The sequence below is a fragment of the Malania oleifera genome, chromosome 8 (genome assembly GCF_029873635.1).
Source record: "Malania oleifera isolate guangnan ecotype guangnan chromosome 8, ASM2987363v1, whole genome shotgun sequence".
In the NCBI taxonomy this organism is placed as follows: Eukaryota; Viridiplantae; Streptophyta; class Magnoliopsida; order Santalales; family Ximeniaceae; genus Malania; species Malania oleifera.
Genome location: NC_080424.1, coordinates 52587228 through 52611484, shown reverse-complemented (window position 1 = coordinate 52611484; position 24257 = coordinate 52587228). Strand labels below are relative to the sequence as shown.

The window sequence follows — 24257 nt, the reverse complement described above, 5'->3', positions numbered from 1 at the left end:
TTTAATTAATTATTTAATTTAATTTTTTTTATGGATCATAACCCTAATCAAGTATAACTATTTTTGGGATCATTACAGAGAAGGAATTGGAAAGGTTTAGCATGATTAATGCAAAACCAGTAAGTATACCTTTAGAGAATCACAGTAAATTGTCTATTACTCGGTACCCAAGGATGGATAGTGATGTCCGAAATATGTCAAAGGTCCCCTATACTGGTGCAATAGGGTGTTTTGGCAAACAACAGAGTGGTTCATCAGTTATGAGATTTGTTGTTGTAGATTATGCAGGGGGCTTTGATGACAAAAGGTTTACAACAAGGTTTATGTTTACTATTGTGTGAAGGCCTACTTGTTAGAAGTTCAGGGTACAATTTTCGGGTCTAACATCTATAACTGAATCGAGGTTCATGGCAAAAGCTGAAGCTACCATGAACAAGTTCTAGCATTACTTGGACTTGGTTTTTGTCTCTAGTTGTTAGAAGGGAGACAGTCTTAACTTAATGTCCCAAGGTCAAGGTGAAGTAGCGGGTTTATGTTTTCAATTTCTCCTAAGGGGCGTATGTTCGCCAAGGTAGAGATTGTTGTGATATATGGCAAACATACTGAGTGGAAAGCATGAACGAAGGGAAAGCATGAAGAAAATCAATATGTAGCAGGGAAATCGTCAACGGTTGCCCTCTAACCATTGACAATTTGGAGCAATGTCCCAACACATATTTCAAATTTTGAATAGGGACATTAATTTGGTTGGGGTTTGGAGGGAAAGTGTGATTTTCGGTGTTATCCCTAAAGTGGGGGTGAATTGGGTATTTTCAAAAATTAAGTCCTTTAAGTTCTAATTTTGAACACTATCAATTACAAACTTGCAATCTACTTAATATCTAACTTAATATTTCAAAATTAATCAATTTAATGTGTGCCTTTATTAAGTATACAAATTTACCCAATTACCCACAAACTTATCAAATGTTCAACTCATACACAATAAATAGATAATTTAAATGCAAGCTTAAAAAGAGTTAAGGGAAGAGAGAAGACAAACACAATTTTTACGAGGTTCGGCCTACCCTAGTCTACGTCCTCACCTTGAGCTACCCACTCAAGGATTCCACTAAACAATTTGCTCCTTTAACTAGGACGGAACTTCCCTTACAATCTGCTGCTTACAAGAGGCGTAACTTCCTCCTCAACCCCGGTTCACAGACCAAACCGTGAATACAATAGTAAATTACATTTTTTGCAAAAGCTCAAATGCTTCTACACAAATCTAGTGAGTACAATAAAAACCTAATACATACTCATATGATAAAAGCTTGAAGCTCAATATGTATGTATCAATATGATCTTTATATGAAGAATAAGATGCTTCACAAATCTACCCTTAAATTAATATCTCCCAAAAATGATTTTATAAATAAATGCTATGGAGAAACTTAGGGTTTGATTTTAAAGTACTATATGCAAGAATATAAACTAAGATCCTTTTTAAAAATAATCTTGAATAATACGCAGATCTATGTTCTTGATATCAAATAATTAGTAGACTTAAATCTTTGAATCAAAATATAGCTTTGAATCTTATAGAGATTTAAACAAACTACTTAAAAGATACTCCTAAAAAAATATGTATTTAGAAGTTCTAAAAATTTAATCAAATAGTTTTTGCAGTAACAAAATATTGAGTCTTTGAATGAAAATAAAAACTTGAATATCATAAATATTCAACTTTAGCAAAATCCTTTCTCAAATAAAATTTTCAAGTTATAACACACGGATTTTTCTTCTCAATAAAAATAGTAGATATATATGTATGGAAAACAACTATGAGGTTTATATATATTGGAATCACAACCCAACTACTTATTTATCAAACCTCAATCACCAAGGAATGCTTGCAAGATGTGTAGATGAAATTCCTTTGAAAAGCTAAGATGATTTGCCCAAAGAGTATAGATGCAGTAGAGTATTGGCAAATTCTTTTGAGTGGAGGCACACTTAGTACAAGATCACAAGATTAGTCTCTCTAAAGTGTTCTACTTGTGTCTCTAGGGTTTGGGGTGTGTTTAAATAGTGTTCTCACTCTCAGATTAAATCTTGGTCGTCAGATCATTTAAAAATAAAGGTTTTACGTCCGTGTCCGCGCTAAAACGTCATTCAGTGCCGCGATATTTGTCGACGAATGGGTACGTTTGTTGACGAGTGTACAACACTTGTTCGTCGATGAGGCCATGAGTTCGTCGACGAGAGCACTGTTTGAACTTTTTGGGCTCTCGGTATTTTTTCATCGACGAGACAACATTGTTCATCGCTGAGTGGCCTTCATACGTTCGTCAACAAGGCCAAGGGGTTCGCCGACGAGGCCTTTAAGTTTTTCTTCAAAAAATTTATTCAACGTAGAATTAATGTAAATGAATCTTTCATGAAATGCATGAGTCCTAAGGTCTATCTAAGGTATATTTCAGCTTCGAATTAAATCATATGAAATATGTAAATACATTCAATTATAAATAACCATTCCCATTGAAGATCTTGAACTTGAAGGTTGTTTTTTCATCCTTTTATTCTTCTAGTTCCATGAATTGAGCCAAATGATATGTACTTTAGGTTCCTCGTGGCTTCCATATCAAGCTTACCGTTCGTGATCATAGAAGGGTTGTATCAGTTGAGGAATGGTTGAAGCAACATTCTAATTATAGCAATATGCACTTTTTACAAGTATACCCACACAATAACATAAACAATAAGATAATCAGAAAACTTAGAAAATGGAAGGATAAAATAGCCAAGGCAACAAGGGCAAGATATGATGGTGCACACAATGTTTTTAATATGCATTTTATGAAGGGGGGGATTAGGAATATAAAAAAAGCTATTAGATATAATAATATAAGAATCGCATGAAATAAAATATTTCTAAAATTAATGATTCAATGGTCTAAGAAATTAAATACTAATTGTGCACTCACGATGCTTTAGAGGATTTACAACCCCTTCTATTCAATAAGCGTAGGTGTCACACTTGATTAACATGTTTTGAGGGTGGATTCCCCTTAAATTGAATGGTTTGCATTTTAGAAGGCCAATTAAGTGTTCACATATACATTTTATTTATTTATAATTTTTTTATCTAATCTTTATTTTTCAGAATAAATTTTTTTGATGAAAGATAGTCACCTCCTTAAGGTTTGACAAAAAGATAGAGACCTTCCCTCAGATTTCAAAAATAACACAAATTTTCCTTGAGATTTACCAAAAAGATACAAACATTCTTTTAAATAATATGTATTTTTATAAAATATAAGGAAATATTTGTATCTTTTAAGTAAGCTTTAGGAAAGGACCGAAAGGTCTCAAAAATTCTTGAAATGTTAGGAAAAGGTTTTTGTTTTAGGAAAAGTTCCAACAATTTCTAAAACTTTAGGAAGGTATACATATATATGAGATTGCATTAAATGCAATCTATCAAGGATTTCAATTGAAATCTATTTTCTTCTGAAACCCCCCTCTAGATTTCTCTTTGCGCCTCTCTCAGGATCTCTCTGTGCTCAACTCTCTCTCTCTCTCTCTCTCTCTCTCTCTCTCTCTCTCTCTCTCTCACTCTCTCCTTCTCTCTCTCTCCTCAATTTCATAGTGAGTACTCGGCCGATCAGAGTACGGAAAATACCGTTGAGCTCCATTTTTCGCCACCGACATTTCTATTGGAGCGGAATTGTCGTAGAAGTGATGCAGACATATCTCCTAAGAAAGGGTAAATTCTCACTCTTACCTCAAATTTTCTTAAATCCTAAACCAAATTGACGATCAGACACCACCACAAGAATCTAGGGATGATTCTCTACAAGTCTAGCGGAGTGGATTTCTCATGGGGTCATCGCAGGCATAGCCCCAAAATTAGGATAAAGGGGTTATTTAGAGATTAATTGTTATTTAATTAATATAGATTTTGAAATGTTAGAATATTGGACATTTTGACGTTGAACTAGGGTTATTGAATTCAAGGTTCGAGTAAGCGTTGTGGGTATAATTTTGGGATCCCTGTAGACGTAGTTCAGGAAACCATGTAAGGGGAATAAATTATTACAGCTATTTTGAGAACTACTGATTTAGTTAATACGTGAAAATGAGTATATGATATTTTGCCTGAAATTATTATGATATGAATATCAGATAAAGTTGTGTGACATATGATTTATATTGAATTGTGGTGTTTTGATTTTTGAAATACAAGAGGTGATGAAAAGTAATAAATATTAATGAGTATTTTCTGAGAAATACTGATTTGTAAAACATTGATATGTTTACAGGAAAAATGATTATGAAATGAAGATATATTTTATTGAGAAATGTTGAAACACGTGAAACATGATATCTATTATGAGATGATGAAATGTGCACAGAAAATGATGAGAATATTTTTATTGAGATGAATTAAAATATACTATATGAGGCTAATTGTGAGTATTGAGATGAGAATAGTAAAATGTGAATATCGTAATGTGAATACTGAAATGTGAACAAATAAATGTGAATAATGCAACGTGAATACTGTAATATAAAAATTGAAATGTGATGATTGTATTGAAAATACTGATTGTAAATTCTGAGAAATGTGAACATTGTAAAGTGCGAAAGCTGCAATGAGATCATTAAAATGAGATTGATGAAATGCCAATACCGCATAATGATTGCGGGTAAGTGGTATTCCTTTCCTATTAATGTTGTTGGGGAGGTATGCTCAATATGGAAATTGTGTGTGTGAAGTTCCTATTGATGTTGTTAGGGAGGTATGCTCAGTATGGAAATTATGTATGTGAAGTTCCTACTAATATCATTGGGGAGGTATGCTTAGTATGGGAATTGTGTTGTGAAGTTTCTACTAATGCCGTTGGGGAGGTATGCTCAGTATGGAAATCGCGAATGTGTTGAGAATTGAAATTATGTGATCTGTCGTATTAAGTAAAGTACATATATGTAAATTTATGTATACATAGATATTTAATGAGTTAGAATGTGAATTGAATATGAGAAATGGAAGGGTGTGTGTTTTATAATATAAATAATTAGGGCGAAGTAAAACTCTCTGCTTGAGGGCTTACTGAGTAAGGTGAGTGCCCTGATGAGTATCAATTGTAGTCGAACCCGAGTTAATCGAGTAAGGTTTCAAACAATATCAGGGCAGAGGGGAGCTGCATGTATGGGCGTGCAATCTCCCCTATCCTCAGAAATTTCGCTAGTAAATATGGGTTGTGTAAAAATGAATTTGAGCAATGATTTTAAAACTTATAAAAACTTGTGTTTTATATTTATATGATTATGAACATATATATTAGTATATTCTTCTCAGACGAATTGATGATTTAAAAAGTAAAGTGTATTATAACTGAACTCATATTGCCACACACTGTAAATAATTTATTTCGTCTTACTGAAATGTGTCTCACCCGAATGATCTAAACTTTTCAGGGAACAGAGACAGACAAAGTGATAGAACTCCGAGATAGTAGGGAGCTGAGACCTTGACATACATGGTGAGTTTTTGGACTAGGGATGTATGATTTTCCTAGGGTTGTATTGTTTTTGGGTATGAGATAGAATTGTATGAATATGGTTATTGATACTCTAAGTATTATATTCTGAATGGTATGTACATTATGTCTTCCGCTGTTAGGTTAATTTAAATAAAATGTCTCTTTACTTGGTACCTAATACGGGTCGGGTCATGTGTGTGGTATAGGGTTGTTGCCATGGCCGAATTTAATGTGTATGATTTAATTATTATTATTATTATTATTATTATTATTTTCTTTTTCTACTCCGTGTCCCTTGTAAGATATACTAGAATGATGTGGAAATTTTCTTAAGAAATTATCTTCGCGCAATTTCGTTTAATATAAATGAAAATACCGAAACTACAAAAACATGCCTCAATCTGTATACACAGAGACAAAGGTGCCGAGGGACATCTACGGGATTGAACCGAATTTACACAAGCGCTGATATCAGTCAGAGATCATCACAGAACTTCCCAGTCGATCGATCGAAATAGCTTCGCGAGCTTCGTCAATGAAGACGATGAGTTTTCACGATGGCAACATTTACAATTTTCGCGAGAGCAGAAGCATCGATTCTCGCTATGTAATTCGATTTTCTTTTTCTTTTCCCCCTGTTTTCACTGAATCAAGCTAGTATATACAATCATCTGATTATTTTTGCTATTGATTAGATTTAGTCTATATTGTCACGTGTTGCTTATGAACATCTGAAAATTGCGATTCATCTTTTGATACATAGAATAGATGGACGTGGAGCATTTAGGTTATCGTGTTGACATGGTCCCGAGCAATTATTTATTAGATAAGTTTTTTGTAAACTGGAAGACGCTCATAATTTTTTTGGAATGGTTCGAATTGAAATGCAGTGTTTCGTAAATCCTTGTGTGAAGTGTATTTTTAGCATTTTATTTGCCTTCCAATTCACTGTTTCAGAGCCAAACAGAACCTATGACTTTAATTAGCTGTATAGCGCTCAAACTAGAGCAACTTGCGAAAGGTTTTCTCCATGCTGTAATGAGCTGCCTAAACTGGAGGGCTAGCAAATTTGTATCTATATTCTAAATTCCTGAAGTGTTGCGGATAGCCATTTCACACTGCATTGATTGGTTAATGAAACTTTAGTTGTGCTTTGTGCACTATTGGAATTGGACTTGGAATCTTGATTATGGAAAATTTGATAACTTTGTCCTTAGGCTCTTTTTGTCGTCAATTTTTGTCCTCAACCAATTTTCTGTCAGATTCTGACTCAGAAGAAGGGGCTTTGTTTTACCCAGGGGAGAGGGTCCATTAAACCTCTGATAATATGCATCTTCAAAACTACCCGGGACAGAGTTTTGTGATAACCTCTGATAATATGCATCTTCAAAACTACCTGGGACAGAGTTTTGTGATATTCAGGAGCACTGCGTCTTGTATTAATCAAACCTTAAACTTACATTTTCAGGGAGATGTTTCTCTTCTGAAGGACAGGTCTCCAATAAATTCAATCAGTGGTTTATTTGTGCACAAAGAGAACTCTTAAAGAAGGCAAAAATGTTGATGGGTATCGAAGAATTTGTTTCTGATTTGATGAAGTTTTAGCATTTTCCACCTCATGGTGTGAACAAGATATGCCTCCATTCCTGAGAAGTTGATTTTTTCATAATTTTGCAATAAATTATTGATCTTACCTTGGTTGAATGATAATAGATAGATTGGTCCATAGCTCTGTCATTGTGCAGAGCTGGAGATAAGAGGAGGCGGAGGAGAAGAAAAGACGGCATCTTCTACATCAAATCACTAAAATATTTGTCTGCTTAAGAAAGACCTATCACCTATCTGCTTGCTGGAGCCTCTGATCCCGTTTGATGATTTCAAATTAGAGGGGATGGAAGAAGGGTGTGAGTCAAGGCTAAAAATAGTTTCATGTGGTGTTAAGTTGGAGAGAGATGGCCAAGGATCAGTATGAATGTGATAGGTGGTTAAATGGTTGGGTAGTCTACGTGCACTGTAAAAATGACCTATGCTAGAATGTTCTTTAAGTCATTTCCTTTGCAACACCTATTTTTTCTGTCTAATGACTGACCCTGTACAGTTTTTATTTTTTTGGGAGGGGGGATGGGTTGAACCATGTAGAAGACTCCACGCAATGCAAATTGGTGAAAGAAAAAGGGGAGAATGTTAGACATAAAATGCCCTTATATATATATTTTTCTTCACAGCAATATTTTAGCATTTGGGTTCAATTGAATTAAATTCATGGCATGCCTGCTGGTATACGAAGAAATCAAGCGTTGGAACTGGACTTCAAAATATCACTTACTATCTAAATGAAGCTTCCGAATGGGATTTGGGGATTACATGATAATTTTATTTTTCTTCTTGTCTGCCCTTATCTCTTTCATATATCTTTATTGCTGAGTGCTCAACCACAGTTATCTTCTCATCTAATAATTCCCTTCTCATTTAAAATTTATTCTCGAAGAAGATTTCATCATTACTACTACACCTTGGATGAAATATATAAATTGATTTTAGCATAGATTTGGTTGTGTAAAATTATGGGCATGATCCTCCATCAGAACATATTGGATCAATATAACTCACCAACTTTTTCTAAGCTGAAATTGCTGGTGTCAGGATGTGTGCTGAGCAATAAAATAAGAAATTTATTAAAGAAAATGTAAGGGAAATGTTGATAGACAGATTGAATCATAGGAAAATAAGCTAATGGATAAAGTTGTCTGGTGCGGTTAAGTGCATACTTGCCCATCTCAGGTGTTTGAATTTTAATTGTAATTTTTGGCTTATTTTTGACATAGAAATTCCTGATTTTTATTCAGTCTCATGCCCTCTTTTTTGTTCCTTTTATTTCATTTATTGATGTTGTGTGATGGTAATACTATGGTTTCTGAGTGAATGACTGTTTTTGACTCGAATTTTGCATTGGTTCGATGCTAAATTATTTGTCGCATAATTTTAATCTGAGAATTTTCTTTTCATTTGTGGTTGCATAGGATATTAATCAGAGTTTGCAAATGCACTCTTCATTGGTAAGAAGGCTTTCCCAGGAAGCAGAATTGGAGGTTCGTTTGATTTTAAGCACTAATATACGCATTTGATTGTGGACTTTTCTGCATGGCTCGATGTAGATGCATCTATTATTACTCCATTATGCAGCTTCTGCAGTCCTTTTATTTCATTTTTGTAATCTAAAAATGTCAAATAATGTTGTTTGGCTTCTTCTTACCACCCCCCCCCCCCCCCCAAAAAAAAAAACACACACACACACCCCACTTATTCCCATTAAATTATGAGAGATGGTGCACCAAAATGAATTGAGGGGTTGCATATGCCGACAACATATTTATTAATTTTTCTGGATATTTGTTTTCTTTGTGAGAGAACTCATGAAGTAAAATTGCAAGTTGAATTTAACTGAATATTTAAGTTTTCAGTTTTACCTTTTTGGGTGCTAGAATAGCCAAAGTGCCTTCTACTTCTTCATGCACCTTCAGCTCCACCCCCTACCCTCCCCCCGAAGAAAACATAAAAATAAAAATCCTAAAAGGAATCATTTTGTTTGAAAACTACTTATTAGTTCAAGCTCACTGAGAGAGTTGAAGATATCTAGGTGAATTATTAATGTATAAGTACATTGGAGTGGTTCGAAAATCTGGTTGAATGATACTGTCAAGATGTTTGCTAGAGATGCTCACTTCACACTGCTTGTGCTTATCTCTTCCAACAAGGATTATTTTTCCCCTTCATGGTCTGGATTATGAATTGATTGTTGTTTATATAATATGATTGGAAATGGTTATGATCCACATCTTGGTTTGCAGCACTTTGCATGGATGGATTTTTTTCTTTCCCAGGCAGTATTCTTGATGTGCTGGTTTAGACTACTTAAAATCCTTAGACTCTTAGCATGAGTCCTCCTGAAGAGTCTTCTTAATTCTTCCTTTACATTTGATAAATAAAATTCATTGCAACTTATCTTTTTGAAGAGGTTCAAAGAGGATACTGACCTTAATAATTCAGCATACTGTTTATAATAATTTTCTGTCATTCTATATTTGAATCTGGTGACACTTAAATGTCTGACCAGGTCCATATATATATTTAAGAAGTGGTATTAAGGGGTTTCCTGACCCAAAAGCAGCTGCTCAAAACAATATACAAAAAGGAATCACATATAAAAAACTGCACCTCAAAGAAAAGAGAAAATATATAGAGCACCTACTAGAAAGGGGTTTCAGAGTAACATCTTAATGTTTCTGTACATACCACTGAGGTATTAAATTTTGATTTTCACAAAAATTTTGGTACTGCAAAAGTACTGAAATTTGATGGAAATTTTGATGTCAAGGTTAATTTCAAATTCAATTTTAAGATTGATGGAAAAATTAGTAGTAAAGCATGGATTCTTTAGTGAAACTTTATAAATTGTTAATAAACATAATAATGCAAGATTTATAGCTGAAATGTTATAAATGAAATACATGAATGATGCATATGTGGTGTATAAGAATATAATAGTCATATTAAACCATATTTAGTCAATATAAATGAAATTCATAAAATAAATATTTTTATTGTTCAAATACAGATACCTTAGACGTAAATGGTCAAATAAAATGTTGTAATGTTTGGAAGCTGGGCCACTCCTTTCTTTGTTACACATCCTGGCATGATTTCCCCTTGTCTGAAGCAGGAAAAATCTTCTTCTTCTTCTTCTTCGAATGTACAAAAAAAAAAAAAGAAAAGAAAAGAGATCCTCATTGAAAGTAAAGATAACTACAAAAAAAAAAAAAAAACACAATCAAAATAACAGGGCATGCTAATCCCGTTATAGATATGAAAAACACACTCCCAGATGCAAGAGACCAAAGTCAGGCCATATAATGAATCCTATCCTAGAGCAAGGAACACATCATCTTTTTCCATGTAAAGATGCGTGCATTCTTTTGCAACTAAGTTCCTCACGGCACTGCAAAAGCTACATGTCTCCACGAAGCTGGGGGCATGGTTACTTCTATTAAATCCTGTAAAGAAAATAGCCTACAAATGAACAACCAATTCCATTAAGAACAACCAACCAAATAAATGCTTTATCTTAGAGGGGATTTTGGCCTTCTGAATATACAATGCATTAAAAGACATGTTAACTGTCATCAAAATATCAAAAAATATTTACGAGAAAAAACCCCTGAAGAATCTTAATGCCACGACCGTACATCCCTACTATTTGAAAGGCAACGACCCTCCACGAACAGCGACAAAGAAGAGATCTCCTCAAACACTCTTATCATTAAAAAAACTACAAAACTGTCATTTCCAGGAGGTACTATTAGAGCTCAAAAAGGAAGAAATGACTTTATTATACACCGAGGAAAGAAGAGAGGTGAGGAAAAGTGATGAAAAACACATTATAACCCAACCAAATGTGTTTCCAAAGGTGAATTTGAGAACCATTACCCAAAGCAAATTTGATATAACTGTATGAGGGATGAATGGGAACTAAATCCACAAAATAAACCTCCAAGGACTCTCAGAAAACATCTTGTTCCTAAATTTGCATCCCACATATTTACCTACACGCCAAATTTACTTCTTTTGAGCGAAAGAGAGTTCACCTATAAGGGAAATGAGCCATAGCCATTTACCCATTACAAAGAGGGAAACTATGAAGACCTGCCTAAATGTGGTGATGTGACCACCTAGAGAAAATAAAGCACCCTTCAAACCATCAAGATGCTTAGTCACCTTATCCACCACTAGATTGTAAAAACCTACATACCTAGTTAACACCCAAAGAAACCCCTAAAGGAGTCGAGGGCCACTCTAAAATACTACGTGCAACCAAATAAGCCAACTCCAAAGATTTATTAGAACTAAGATTAATTGCAGCAATCTCACTCTTCCCCAAAGTTATTTCTAAACCAAAATCTGCTTAAAAAAAACTGAAAGATTTTAGAACTTTTGAGAAAGACTCTCTATGATCATCTAAGAAATTAATCGTATCATCTATAAACTGAAGATGAGACACTACTACCCCCTTAGTATCCACCACAATTCCCTTCACAAGTCCTTTATTTGCAGCCTTGCTAACAATTTACTTAAGACATGACAACAAGAGCAAACTCGAAAGGAGATAGAAGATACCCTTGCCTAACACTTTTCGAAGCCCTAAACCATGAATTAGGTTCTCCATCATGGTTTTAAATTGAGGTAGCAGGTAGGGTAACATAACGGTAACGGGTGTAACGGGACGTGGGAATAGCGGGTGTCACATAACAGGAAGCGGGTGTAATGGTCGTGAATTTTTTCCAAGCATGCACGACCTTGTGCATATTAGTGTATTTGCATGTTTTAAGCTTTTAACCCTTCTTAGAAAGAGTTCCTTTTGTTGGGAAATGGTTATGGAGGTTTGCTTTGGAAGTTCACTCCTTATGAAAAAAGGTTATTATAAGCAAATATGGTTTGGAATGGTTGGGATACTAGAAGTTGTGGTAATGCTTCTCATGCAAGCCCTTGGCAATTTATCTCACATGTTGCTCATTTATTTGCCCTCTTATTCCGTTCTGAGTTGGAAACTGGGATCTCATTTGGCTTTAGGAGGATATAATTGGGTGGGCGAGATCTCGTGGGAGTTATTGATCTGCTGTTTTCCACTCATAATGCCTCGATTAATGCATTTTATTCTTTGAGGTGGGGCTTGTATTCTTGGGATTTTCACTTTTTTAGGAATCTTTTTGTTGAGATTTTTGGACCCTTTTTGCTCCTCAAGTGAGGAATGATTTGAGGATTTGGATTGGGGATGTTATGCATCGAAAACCCTGAATTTTCTCTCTTTCCTCTTGAATAATTTTATTTAGAAGGCTAAGGTTCCTTTTAAGATCCAGGCTTTCAAGTGAGCTTTGGCTCTCAATAAGCTTAATACTAATGATATGTTGGGTGAGGGGCCCCTATAAAGCTATAAAACTATCAGTTCAGATATATACATTTTATGTTTAATTGTTTAGAGTCAGCTCAAATTACTGAACATCTGTTTCTCCACAGTCGTGTGGCTAAGCAGCTTTGGGTCAATCTGTTATCAGTTTTTGATGAGGGAATGGCACTGCTGCAAACTGTCGATCCTTTTTTGTTGGTTGGTGTAGGGATTCTGAGCAAGAAAGGGATGGTCTTGTGGAGATGCACTATTTTTGTTTTTGTTTTTGGACTTTGTGGATCAAAATGAATGTGGGGATTTTTGATGACAAAACAAGTCCTTCAAATTTATTATGGGACAAAGTTGTTTTCCTTGCTTCCTTTTGGGCACACTCTTTGGGGTTCTTTTGGGGAGTTTTGCTGTCTGATCTTCAGAGGCACTAGACAGGGGCTTTATTGTTATTGTTTTCTGTCTTATCTTCCATTCTTCTTAATTGTCTCGCTTTATTGTTAGATGAACTTTTAGATTTTCATTTTAGAAAATAGAAAAAGCAACCACAAGAGGGAAACCTTTTTTTTTTTTTTTTGTTTTTCCAGTGTTTTGTTATGTTTTGTTTCTTTTTTTGGGGGGGGGGGGGGGGGGGGGGCTGTTCATGCTTATGTCTTTAATCAAAGAAGCATGAGATTGGAAGAACAACATGGACTTTTGTAATATCCAATTTGCATCTATGAACTATGAGAATCTAAAACTGCAATTTTGAAGAGAAAATTATAAGCTTATTCTTGGCTCACTTTACAGATATAGCATCATTAAATTTTTTTTTTTTTTTAATTTTTTTAATTTTTTTAACTCTCCTGTCTTCATATCGGAGAGATGGGGGCTTGAGTACGTGGAGAACAAAAAAAGAGGATTTGGGGATAGGCCTGCCTTCCTGCCTGCCATATGGGGCCGTAGAAGGGCCTGTGTACCTTTTTTTTTTACCAATACGAAAGGAATTCATTTTCCAGTGTGATTTTTTTTCCCCCTGATAGCAATTTTTCGGTGTGAGTTTGAAACACAAAATATACTGCCCAGTGCATAAGACATCACATCAGGGGACGGGCCATGATATATGCAGCCTTTGCCTTTGCCTTTGCCTTTGTGTTCTGGAGACTGGAGAGGCTGTATATGTGATTTGAGCTTGTCACCTCCTGGTTTGGGTATAGTAACCTCGGCATTTGGGCTGTGCTGTTTCTTGTGTCTCTGTGATTTTTTTTCCGCTGATAGCAATTTTCCAGTGTGAGTTTGAAACACAAAATATATTGCCCAGTGCATAAGACACCACATCAGGGGTCCGAGGCATGATATATGCAGCCTTTGCCTTTGTGTTCTGGAGACTGGAGAGGCTGTAAATGTGATTTGAGCTTGTCACCTCCTGGTTTGGGTATAGCAACCTCAGCATTAGGGCGGTGCTGTTTCTTGTGTATGTGTAGCTTGCACACACACATACACACAAACTTTATATCTATGCTTTAAGCTTCTGGATTCTTAATGTTTTCATCTATTGATTTTCTTTTTTGGAACAGGGGCATGAGGGTTGTGTCAATGCTGTGGCTTGGAATTCAAAAGGTTCACTTTTGGTATCGGGATCAGACGACACAAGAGTATGATGTTTACAATTTTTTTTCTTTTGGTTACTGCATTCAGCATATTTAGTGTCTTGGATCTTGGAACTTGTTGCGAGTCCACACCAGATGGGCATAAAAATGACAATTAGTGTTGGTAACTGTTGAGATTTTGATTAATGAATGGCCTAACTTGAAGATAGGTCGCTCCCTCTATTTATAATACAAATCAAATACATTTTTATGACCATGGTAGCATTGCTAACTTTCACTAATTGACATACTAACAGACTTAATAATACTTAAAGACTTAAATAACCTTTAACACTCCCCCTCAGGCTGGAGCATATATACCATATGCTCCTAACTTGTTACAAATAAATTTAACACAAGCACCCCCCAAAGCTTTGGTAAACTAATTACCAAGCTACATAATGGAATTTATATAGTGGTAGCAATGAGCTTTTGCACAAGTTTCTCTTGAATAAAATGGCAATCAACTTCAATATGTTTTGTTCACTCATGAAAGATCGGGTTGGAGGCAATATGAAGAGCAGCTTGATTATCACATTAACTCTATAGACTGAGAATGTGGAAAACCCAATTCTTCCAACATGTTCTTCAACCAAACAACTTAACAAGTAGTATGAGCCATAGCTCTATACTTTGACTCAGCACTTGACTTGGCTATCGCAATTTGTTTCTTACTTTTCCAAGAAACCAAATTACCACCAATGAAGATATGATACCCGATTGTGGATCTTCGTTCGGAAGGCAACCTGACCCAATGTGCATTTGCATATCCCTGAATATAAGTGTGACCTTGATCTATAAAAGACCTCTCCTAGGTGCACCTTTGAGATATCTCAAGTGCGAATTATTGTGTCCCAGTGACTTACTTGGAGAATCTAGTATTGAATAACAACACTTGTTGCAAAAGATATATTTGGCTGAGTGACTTTGAGATAATTCAACTTTCCAACAAGTCTTTGGTATCGTCCAGGAATAGGCAACAAATCACCCATATACGACACTAACTTCTTGTTTGGATCCATAGATCGGTTTGGATCCCAATAGTCAAGTCTCATTCAACGGATTAGGAACATACTTCCTCAGTAACAAAATAATTTCCTATATGAGATCTAGATACTTCTATACCCAATAAGTGTTTCAACGGCCCCAAAATCTTTGGTTTGAAACTTAGTTTGTAGAAAATGTTTAAGATTCTTAATACCTTTGTCATCATCACTTATAATAGCAATATCATCCACATACACAATAAGAACGATCCTACCCGATGAAGTATCATGATAAAACACAGAGTGATCCACTGCACACTGTCGAAGACCAAACTCAAGTACTACAACACTAAATTGACCAAACCATGCTCTAGGAGATTGTTTTAAATCATATAGTGTCTTCTTGAGCCGACACACTAACCTTGACTCCTCCTGAGCAACAAACTAGGTGGTTGCTCCATATAGACCTCCTCCTCAAGATCACCATGAAAGAAGACATTTTTCACGTCTAACTGATGTAGAGGCCAGTGACAAGTAGTAGCCAAAGAGATGAACAAACGTACTGATGTAAGTTTGGCAACTGAAGAAAAAGTGTCGGAATAATCCAAATCATACACCTGAATATACTCCTTAGCAACAAGACATGCCTTTAAATGAGCCGTAGACCATCAGGGTTGACTTTCATAGTGTATACTCAGCAACAACCAACCACAGACTTGTTAGGAGGAAGGGATACCAAGCTCCTAGTATTATTGTCCTGTAAAGCATTTATCTCTTCAGTAAAGGCATTCCTCCACTCAGAGTGGGCTAAGGCTTCTGAAACAGATTTAGGAAGGGTAGTAGATGATAGAGCAATGACAAAACGATAGTAGCATTTACTTTTCTGGACAGTAATTGTAGGATCAACATCGTGGGAAATGTGATAATTAGATGAGGAAGCCAAAGGCGCGGTAGTAGAATATGTGAGGAGGTAGAGAGAATAGAGGTGAATTAGGAAAGAGGATGGAGTAGGGAATTTTACCACCGAGAGTAGAGAATGACATCTTGTTGATAAGATAGCAAGTAGTAAGTACAACATCACTTCAAAACACTTTAGGTGCATGCATTTGATGAAGTAAGGTGTGAGTGATTTTAAGAATATGTCTATTTTTCCTCCGGAACCTCATTTTGGTGAGGAGTGTGGGCACAAGATGGTTGATGGACAATAAACTAAGTCATATAAGTAGTGAATTGAGTATTAAAATACTCTTTAGCATTATCACTCCAAAGTATTTGAACTAGAAAACCAAATTGAGTCTCTATTTCTTAACAAAAAGCACAAAATATATGAAATAACATAGAACGATCTTTTATTAAATATAGCCAAGTCATCCTTGAATAATCATCCACAAAGGTTACGAAGTATCGGAAACTCAGCTTGGACACAATTCTACTAGGACCCCAAACATCAAAATGGACTAATATGAAAGGACTTGCAGCCCCTTATTGACTTAGGAAGCAAAAGGGATGTGATGATGCTTTCCCAACTGACAAGACTTCCAATCAAGATTAATCATAGAACTCAAATTAGGAACTAGATGTTTCAACTTTTCCAATGAAGGATGACCAAGGTGACAATGAATTTGGAGAGGTGGGGCAGCAGTAGTGCAGGTGGTAGAAGGAGATAGCAGCTCAAAGTGATAAGTGCATTAGCGTCACGCCCTTCGCTAATTATCTTCCTTGTATTCAAATCCTGAATAACCACATAATTAGGGAAGAATGTTACTGAACAATTCATGCATTTGGTAGTCTTTCTAACAGAGAAGATTGAACGGGAACTTGGGAATATACAAAATCGATGGAAGAGAAATAGAAGAAGTGGTATTTATAGTCCCAATCCCCTTAACGGCAATGGTGGATCCATCAGCAAGAGTAACACAAGGTAAATTTGCAGGATATGGAAGAGTAGATAAGAATTAGGTATATTTGTGATATGATTATTGGCAGCAGAGTCTATAACCCAAGGACTAGGACGAGAAGTACTAGATGACAAGCATGCTATGGGATTGCCTATTTGAGCTAGAGATGCAATGGGAAGAGAAGCTTTTTGTGACGCTTGATACTGCTGGAATCTTCCTTTGACATAGATACAATATGATGCCCCCTGCTTGGCCCCAAAGGTGTGGAGTCAGTGGTGGCTACATTGGCTGCCCCCAAAGGTGTGGAGTCAATGGTGGCTGCGTTGGCAACACGTGAAGGTCTACCAGGAGATCCCAACACTGCTCAATAGTATGATTTCCTCGTCCCTCTACCTCATCCATCTCTACCACCATGACCACTTGAACCACCTCGATAACTTTTGCAATTGTTTGGTAGAGAACTAGAGTCACCATGTGTGGCAAAGGCTGTCCTTTTAGAGCCAGATGCAAGAGTACGAGAATGTGTGCTAAAGAAAACACGAAGGGCAGGAACGAAGGACTTGAGAATAAACATCGGTAAATGATGACAACTTTGCACTACTAAGTATCTGGGACCGAACTACCTCAAGCTTGGTTTTCAAGCCTGCTAGAACCCGAAGAACTATCATGTGCTTCCTATACTTCTACATCTCACAAACGCCAGTGGTTATAGGTTGCACGATGGTAAGCTTCTCATTAATACGTTTCATTTCTCCAAAATAATTTGCAATGGTTCTGTCTCCCTGCTGCAATTGAAAGTATTCTTGGGATAAATCATATATATGTGTAATGTTACCTAGAGTACAAAAGCTTGGCATAATTCTAAATGTCCTTGCATGTATCTAGATGCATGCACATCCGGGCAATGTTGGGCTCCATCGAATTTCACAAAAGGGAAACAATCAAGGCATCTTCCTGAGTCCACACTTTTTTTCTCGTCCCACAAGAGGGAAACAATCAAGGCATCTTCCTGAATCCACACTTCTTTTCTCTTCTCATCAAAAGGATCAGATTGGAGCAAGTGGTCAGATTTTCTTAATCCTTGCTAAATAAACCTGAACAACCTTAGACCATTTAACATAAGTCTTTCCATCCAACTTTTTAGTTGTTATCTGTGGCAGTGATGAAGGAAACATGTTTTTGGGATTTATAGACTCCATTTTAACACTCACAAACCAGTAGCCACACCGATGTCAAACAAGAAGAACAATCAAAAGATTCAAAACTAATAAGGACAACCACCAATGGTGTGAAGCACCGAAACAACTATGGATTAGGTCAACCACCTACAAACTGATATAGCACTGCCACAACCTCACAAACTTATGAACACTGCCACTGCTCCAAGAAACTCATAAAAAATCTTTACAAGCACCGAACTACAATTAACAGATTATCATGAGTGCAACATTGAAAAAGGTTGGATCTTTGATTTACAAGCACCGAACTACAATTAACAGATTATCATGAGTGCAACATTGAAAAAGGTTGGATCTTTGAGCAAAAAACATGCCCAACAGCTTGATAATATGGTCTAGGGAAGGAATCAGAACATTATGGAGGAAAAACTCAGGAAAAAGGTGGCTGGAATCTCTCTCACGTGCCAGCACAAGGGTTTGGGACTGCCGGCAGTAAGCCGACGCATGGTGGTGCTTGGGGAACTTTCCGGTGATGGGATTTTGTAGGGCTAGGTTTCAGAGGCTTGGTTTTGTGAAATAATGAAGGGTTGAGGTGGTTGTGAGAAGGGCAGCGACAGTGTTTTCTGGCAACGACCGAGTGTTATAGGGTTTAGGTTGGATCACACTTTGATATGTTGAGGTTTTGATTATCTGAATGACCTAACTTGAAGATAGGTTTCTCCCTGTATTTATAATACAAATCAAATACATTCTAATGACCATAATATCCTTACTAACTCTTACTAATTAACATACTAACACACTTAATAGTACTAAAAGACTAAAATAACCTATAACAGTGACTAATTAGTAGATGGTATAAAGATGGTTATGGAAAATGTAAATGTAGGGAAATTATCTTAAGCATTAGATTATAAGAAACCAAATGATTGGGACAATGGCAGCTGAAAAAAGTTAATAAAAGAAGGCGCAAGGACCTTGATTCAAATTTTAATAGTCCAAGTTCTTGTTTGACATTGCCTAGATGGCTTAGGACTAGTTTCAGGAGGTCTTTTAGCTGGCTGCCTATTAATAATCCATTGCAAACACAACCACAAACCACAAGACTTTTAAAATAAGCTTTCCTAGACCCAAATCATTTCCTAAGCTAGTATTAGGGCTCTTATAAATTGGCCCTTTCAGACTGTAGCTAGAGATATAAAATCTTTGATTGCCTCTGTTTTTCCCTCCTTTCTATACTCTTTGGCCTCTTCAACTTTTGCCATGGAAGCCCCTAAGTTTATGACCATTACTACAATAAACCATATCAAAGTTTGAACTTCCAATTGTCAACTTGTTTAACTGCTAAATTTGAAAGTTCCTGCATCACCATAATTTTAAAACCTAGACTAGGTGGCTTGCCTAGACCTTGTTACACAGCTGATGTGGATAACATAATAAAACTTGCAATAACATGAATCAGGGTTGACTCAGCCAAACTTGGGCGACCCAGATTAACTTGCTTGGACCTTGGGGTTGGCTGAGTTGACCCAACATTTAGTAAAATATAAACGCATGGTCATCGGCTAGTGGAATCGAACTCTGACTCGCCTGGACCTTGGGGGTTGGTTGCGTTGACCTGATATACTAAAATCTAAACTCATGCTCATTGGTGAGTGGGGGGTTCTATTACCAGATTACTGCACCGCTTGATCGGAGGTGAATGCCCACAAGGTGCAAGGAACTAGGGTTTCGGTGGTTGTTGCAAATCTTGCAAAGGTGGCTAGTGTTGTGACAAGGGATGACGAGGCTATGAAGTTTGGGCTTGGTCGTCTGACACTCAACTTGGATTTGGGCTAGGGTTGTGAGAAAGGTGGTGCTTCTTTTTTAACTAAGTTGGGCCATTTAATAGAACAAGCCCAATGTTTTGGCAAGAATGCTATGGGCCTTTCTCCAGATTCAAAAGAAGGCTCTTTTAAACAGGGTCTTTCAAAGATGGGCCTTGTATATAAAAAGGCCCAGCACAAGGATATGGGTCATCAGGTCCTTTTCTTGTAGAACCCTGTTATTGAACAGGACCACTATCCTAGCCAAAATTTACATATGGGAGAGGTGAATATTAGCAAGATGTTAACGAAATACAAAATCTCTCTCTAGCTCTCCAAAATAAGCATATAACCAATCAACATTCAGAGCATAATCAAGATGATTCTAGTTTGGTTTCGAAAATAGTTCGTGACGAAAATGATGATAATAATATGAGGGGTTGTTTGTTATCACTGTTAAAAATTAGAGAAACGAAAACCAGAACTAAAACTAAAAACTAAAAACTAAAAACTAAATACTAGCAACCTGCTTGGTTAACATTTATAAAACTAATTAAATTAAAAATTTAATTAAAAAAAATGCTCATTTTCGTTGTTAAATCAAAATATTATAAAAATATGATTAAAATAATGAAATTACAAATAATACACATTAAAAAATTACTACAAAAAATAAAATTTATTATAATTATTTTTACTGAATTGTTCTACTTTCAAAATTTACGTTACAATAAAAATTTTATTAGACATGACAATTGAAAAATAGTAAAAGTATTTTGTAATTGGCTTTATTATTGTTTTTTTTTAAATTTATGTATATTTTAATTTTAATTATATTTAAATTTATATGATCATTTAATTTTAATTTTAATTTTAAAACAGTGTAAAATGAATAATTTAGTCCAAAAAAAACCAATTCATGGATATTAAAATTTTTGGCAACACGTTGCCAAAACAACTGAAAACCATAAAATTTGATTTTTAGTTGACAAACAACTGAAAACCAACAACAAAAACAAAAAATTGACGACATAAACAAAGGCATTTTTGAAATATGTTTTTTCACTGGGGAGAAACATAAACAGGAAACATCAACGATACCAAATAGGTTCTAAAGCTAGATTGGCTGTTGGCTTGGGTTTTGCAAAGGGGTTTGGGGCTGGAATATCTAGGATTAATAAAAAATACGAAGCTAGATTGGGTAGGAAATCTGATGTTTTAGGATTTAATTTTGAAAAATCTAAGGGTCCTAAGGTGTATGCTCATCGAAAGGCTGTTGTGATGGGTGCATATATAAGGAAATTATATGAAGCAAAGAGAGAACTTTTTTGTGAGATGAGCTGATGAGGCAAAAAATTATAGGGAGAGATTCTGAAGGAGAGTTGAGCATTGTGAAGGTACACTTGCTTAGGTGAAGAATATAGCAGGTGATGGAGTTAGCAAAGGAAAGGAGTCTAAGAAATGGGGAGATTTTTTAGATAATGATAGTGATGACATCAGTGAGTTTAACTTTGTTGGTGGTTTGTTGTTGGATGAGATTCAGGAACAATATGGATATGTTTTTAATTCCCACATTGTTCAAGGGACCTATCATATTGATATCCTGCCCCGTCGGAAGGATTGTAGGGGGTTCCTATTTTTGAGAACAATGGGTTGGATGATATGTTGTAGTGCAATGATGGAATTTTACCTACACCAGTGGAGGTGATTTCTAGGAAGGACTTAGTAGCCCAAGAAATAATGGATACGCTGGATTTAAAAATGTCTGATTCTGGTGGAATTGAACTGTGGTTTGATGGGGGTAAGCACAAAGCGAAGAAAGGTCAGAGGGAGCTAGCAAATTTAAAGTGCTTGGTGAATTACGATGGAAAGGAATTGAAAAGGGGGTTTTCTTGGCTAGGTGTACCACTCGTTTATTTTTTTTTTTAATTTTTAATTTTATTTTAATTTTTTTTAAAAAATTTTTGTTTTATTATTTATTATTTATTTATTTGTTTTTTTTTTTTTTCTGTTTTTTATTTTTCGGTGGACATCTTGTCCCCTTAGGTTGTAACTTTTCTTTCTCAATCTAATATACCTTCTTTTATTATAAAAAAAGAAAAAGCATGGAAGGGATCTCTTCCCCTTGCTTGGTATCACCTTTGGTGCAAAAGATTATGTTGGACTTTTTTTTGGCTAGAACGGAGGAGGGTCTCCATCAGCTGCGAGAACAAATCGGAGGCAAGTCCTTTGATAAGATTGGGAGTGGATTTTTTTTTTCTTGGTGTGTTGGAACAAAATACTTGTGCTAATCAATGGATTAGGTTTTTTTTGATCGATGCTTGTTGCTTCTTGGGCTGTATCAGTGTGTTTCATCTTCCTTTTGACAATTTTGAGCCGATCTATTATTGGAAGAGCTAGAGAAAAATTATGTTATTGGGTGGTTTGCCAGTCAACGAGGAGTGGAAGATTTTTAGTATTAGGGGGAGCTTGAAGGAGAGAAGGCATTCCATTTATGTGCCTCGGGGTCTGAAGGGTTTTCAAATGGAAACGAATTTTTGAAGTGTTGCTTGTTGGTGGATGAAGAGGAATTGAATGTTCTTGTGTGCAAGGGTGTATCCAAGGTCTTAAATTTCGATTTCGACTCAAATTTCGAAGCTCCAAAAGTACGAAATTTTAACGGAATTCTTGATTTCGATGTCAATTTCGATTTCGATTTGAAAAAATAATGGAGACCAGTAGGAGAACATGGAATTCTTTTATGAAGCTTTAGAAATGATTAATGGACATAACAATTTATGTTTTAGGACTAATATGTTACAAGTAAATACATCTATGCTGCGTAGAGGGTGGAGAAGTTGTAATATAATGTGCGTCAAACATATTTGTAAGATAATGTACATTAAACATATTTAGTGAATCAGTTAATACAAATGAAATTCATAAATCATTTAAATATTATTTATTATACAAATAATGATAATTTAGAAATGAATTGTTAAATAAAATGTTGTTGTAAGTTTATTTATTCATATAATTTTAAAAGCACGTGTAATAATCATTTGTTATGATAAAAATAAATTAAAAGAGAAATTTCATTTTACTCCTAAATCCCTAATTTGAATTTTGAGGAAATTTCATTACATAGTTCAAATTTCGACAAGTTTCGCTAAAATTTTGAGATTTTGATAAATTTCGGATGAATTTGTTGAGTTTTTGACAGAAATTATGCAAAACGGAAATTGACAGCCATTTCGATTTCGAGGGTGACGGAAATCAGAAATTTTGATGGAAATTTTGACAATTTCGTGGAAATTTAAGACCATGGGTGTATCAAATGTGAGAATATAAATTGGTTGGAGTGATGCATGAGAGAAATTGATGCAACATCATCCAATAAAAATGGTGGCTGATGCTTCAATTGTGGTTGTTTGATGGCTGATCAGTGTGAGAAATAATAAGTGATGAAAGAAGAGAGTTGACAGCTAGGACTGCAAACGAGCTGAGCCGAGCTTCAGCATGTTCAAGCTTGGCTCGGAATAGGAAGATCTAGGCTAGGGCTCAGGCTTGGGATCAGTTTGATGTGAGTTTTAAAGTTGGGCTCGAGCTTGGCTCTGAGCCTAAGTTATTGACTCGAGCTCAACTCAGTTTTAGCCTAAACTTATTGACTCTTCATTCAAAAATCAAAAGACCCCTCTCTGTGGGCCAGAAGCATGTACAAGTGAGAGCTCAGCCATGGGGATGGGGAATTGAATGGGAGAAACCTGCATTTATATGCTGAAACTTTAAGGGGTTTCCAATGTGGGACAAGGAATGGGATGTGGAGACTGGAGAACACTTGCAACCTGCCTTGAGCAACTTGTCCCAGATTGGAACTTCTTCAGGGCGAGAGCCTCCCCATTCTATAAAATCCCACCCCCTCCTCTGTTCTTCCACTCATTTCCAATTTCAGTTCTCATAAAGCTGACAAATTAATAGTGTAAAAATTCAATATAAAAGGGGAATTATAGATAAAAAATATTAGAAAATTTATTAATATAATGTGAACAGATTATTGTTGATTTGTGAATGAAGCAATAGCTAAATTAATAAAAAAGGGCATCCCCGGGCCACAAGGCTCCCCACTTTGTGAGGGTAGGGGAATCGAAAGTGGAATTGAGCTCATTACCAAGCCTAGTTGAGGTGTTCATGAGCTGAAATGAGCTGAGCTCGTTTGTGCTCAGGATCAGCTTGTTTAGTAAACGAGCCTGAAGTTTGGGCTCAGGAATCACTCATTGAGATAATAAACGAGTCTGAACAAGGTCTTACT

At 35.8% G+C, this 24257-nt stretch overlaps 1 protein-coding gene across 3 annotated transcripts in view; it reads left to right on the top strand.

The window, feature by feature from the left end:
- The first annotated feature begins 5867 nt into the window (after positions 1-5867).
- The window catches only part of LOC131162289 (protein ALTERED SEED GERMINATION 2), an 80954-nt gene continuing 62564 nt past the window's right edge, over positions 5868-24257 (top strand). For 2 of the 3 annotated variants that reach the window (XM_058118602.1, XM_058118600.1), the window contains exons 1-3: positions 5868-6135; positions 8549-8617; positions 14031-14108. In XM_058118602.1, coding sequence (XP_057974585.1) covers positions 6064-6135; positions 8549-8617; positions 14031-14108 — 219 coding nt within the window. In that variant the 5' untranslated portion in view covers positions 5868-6063. The remainder of the gene's footprint in view (positions 6136-8548; positions 8618-14030; positions 14109-24257) is intronic. The other variant, XM_058118601.1, reaches the window with a different exon arrangement.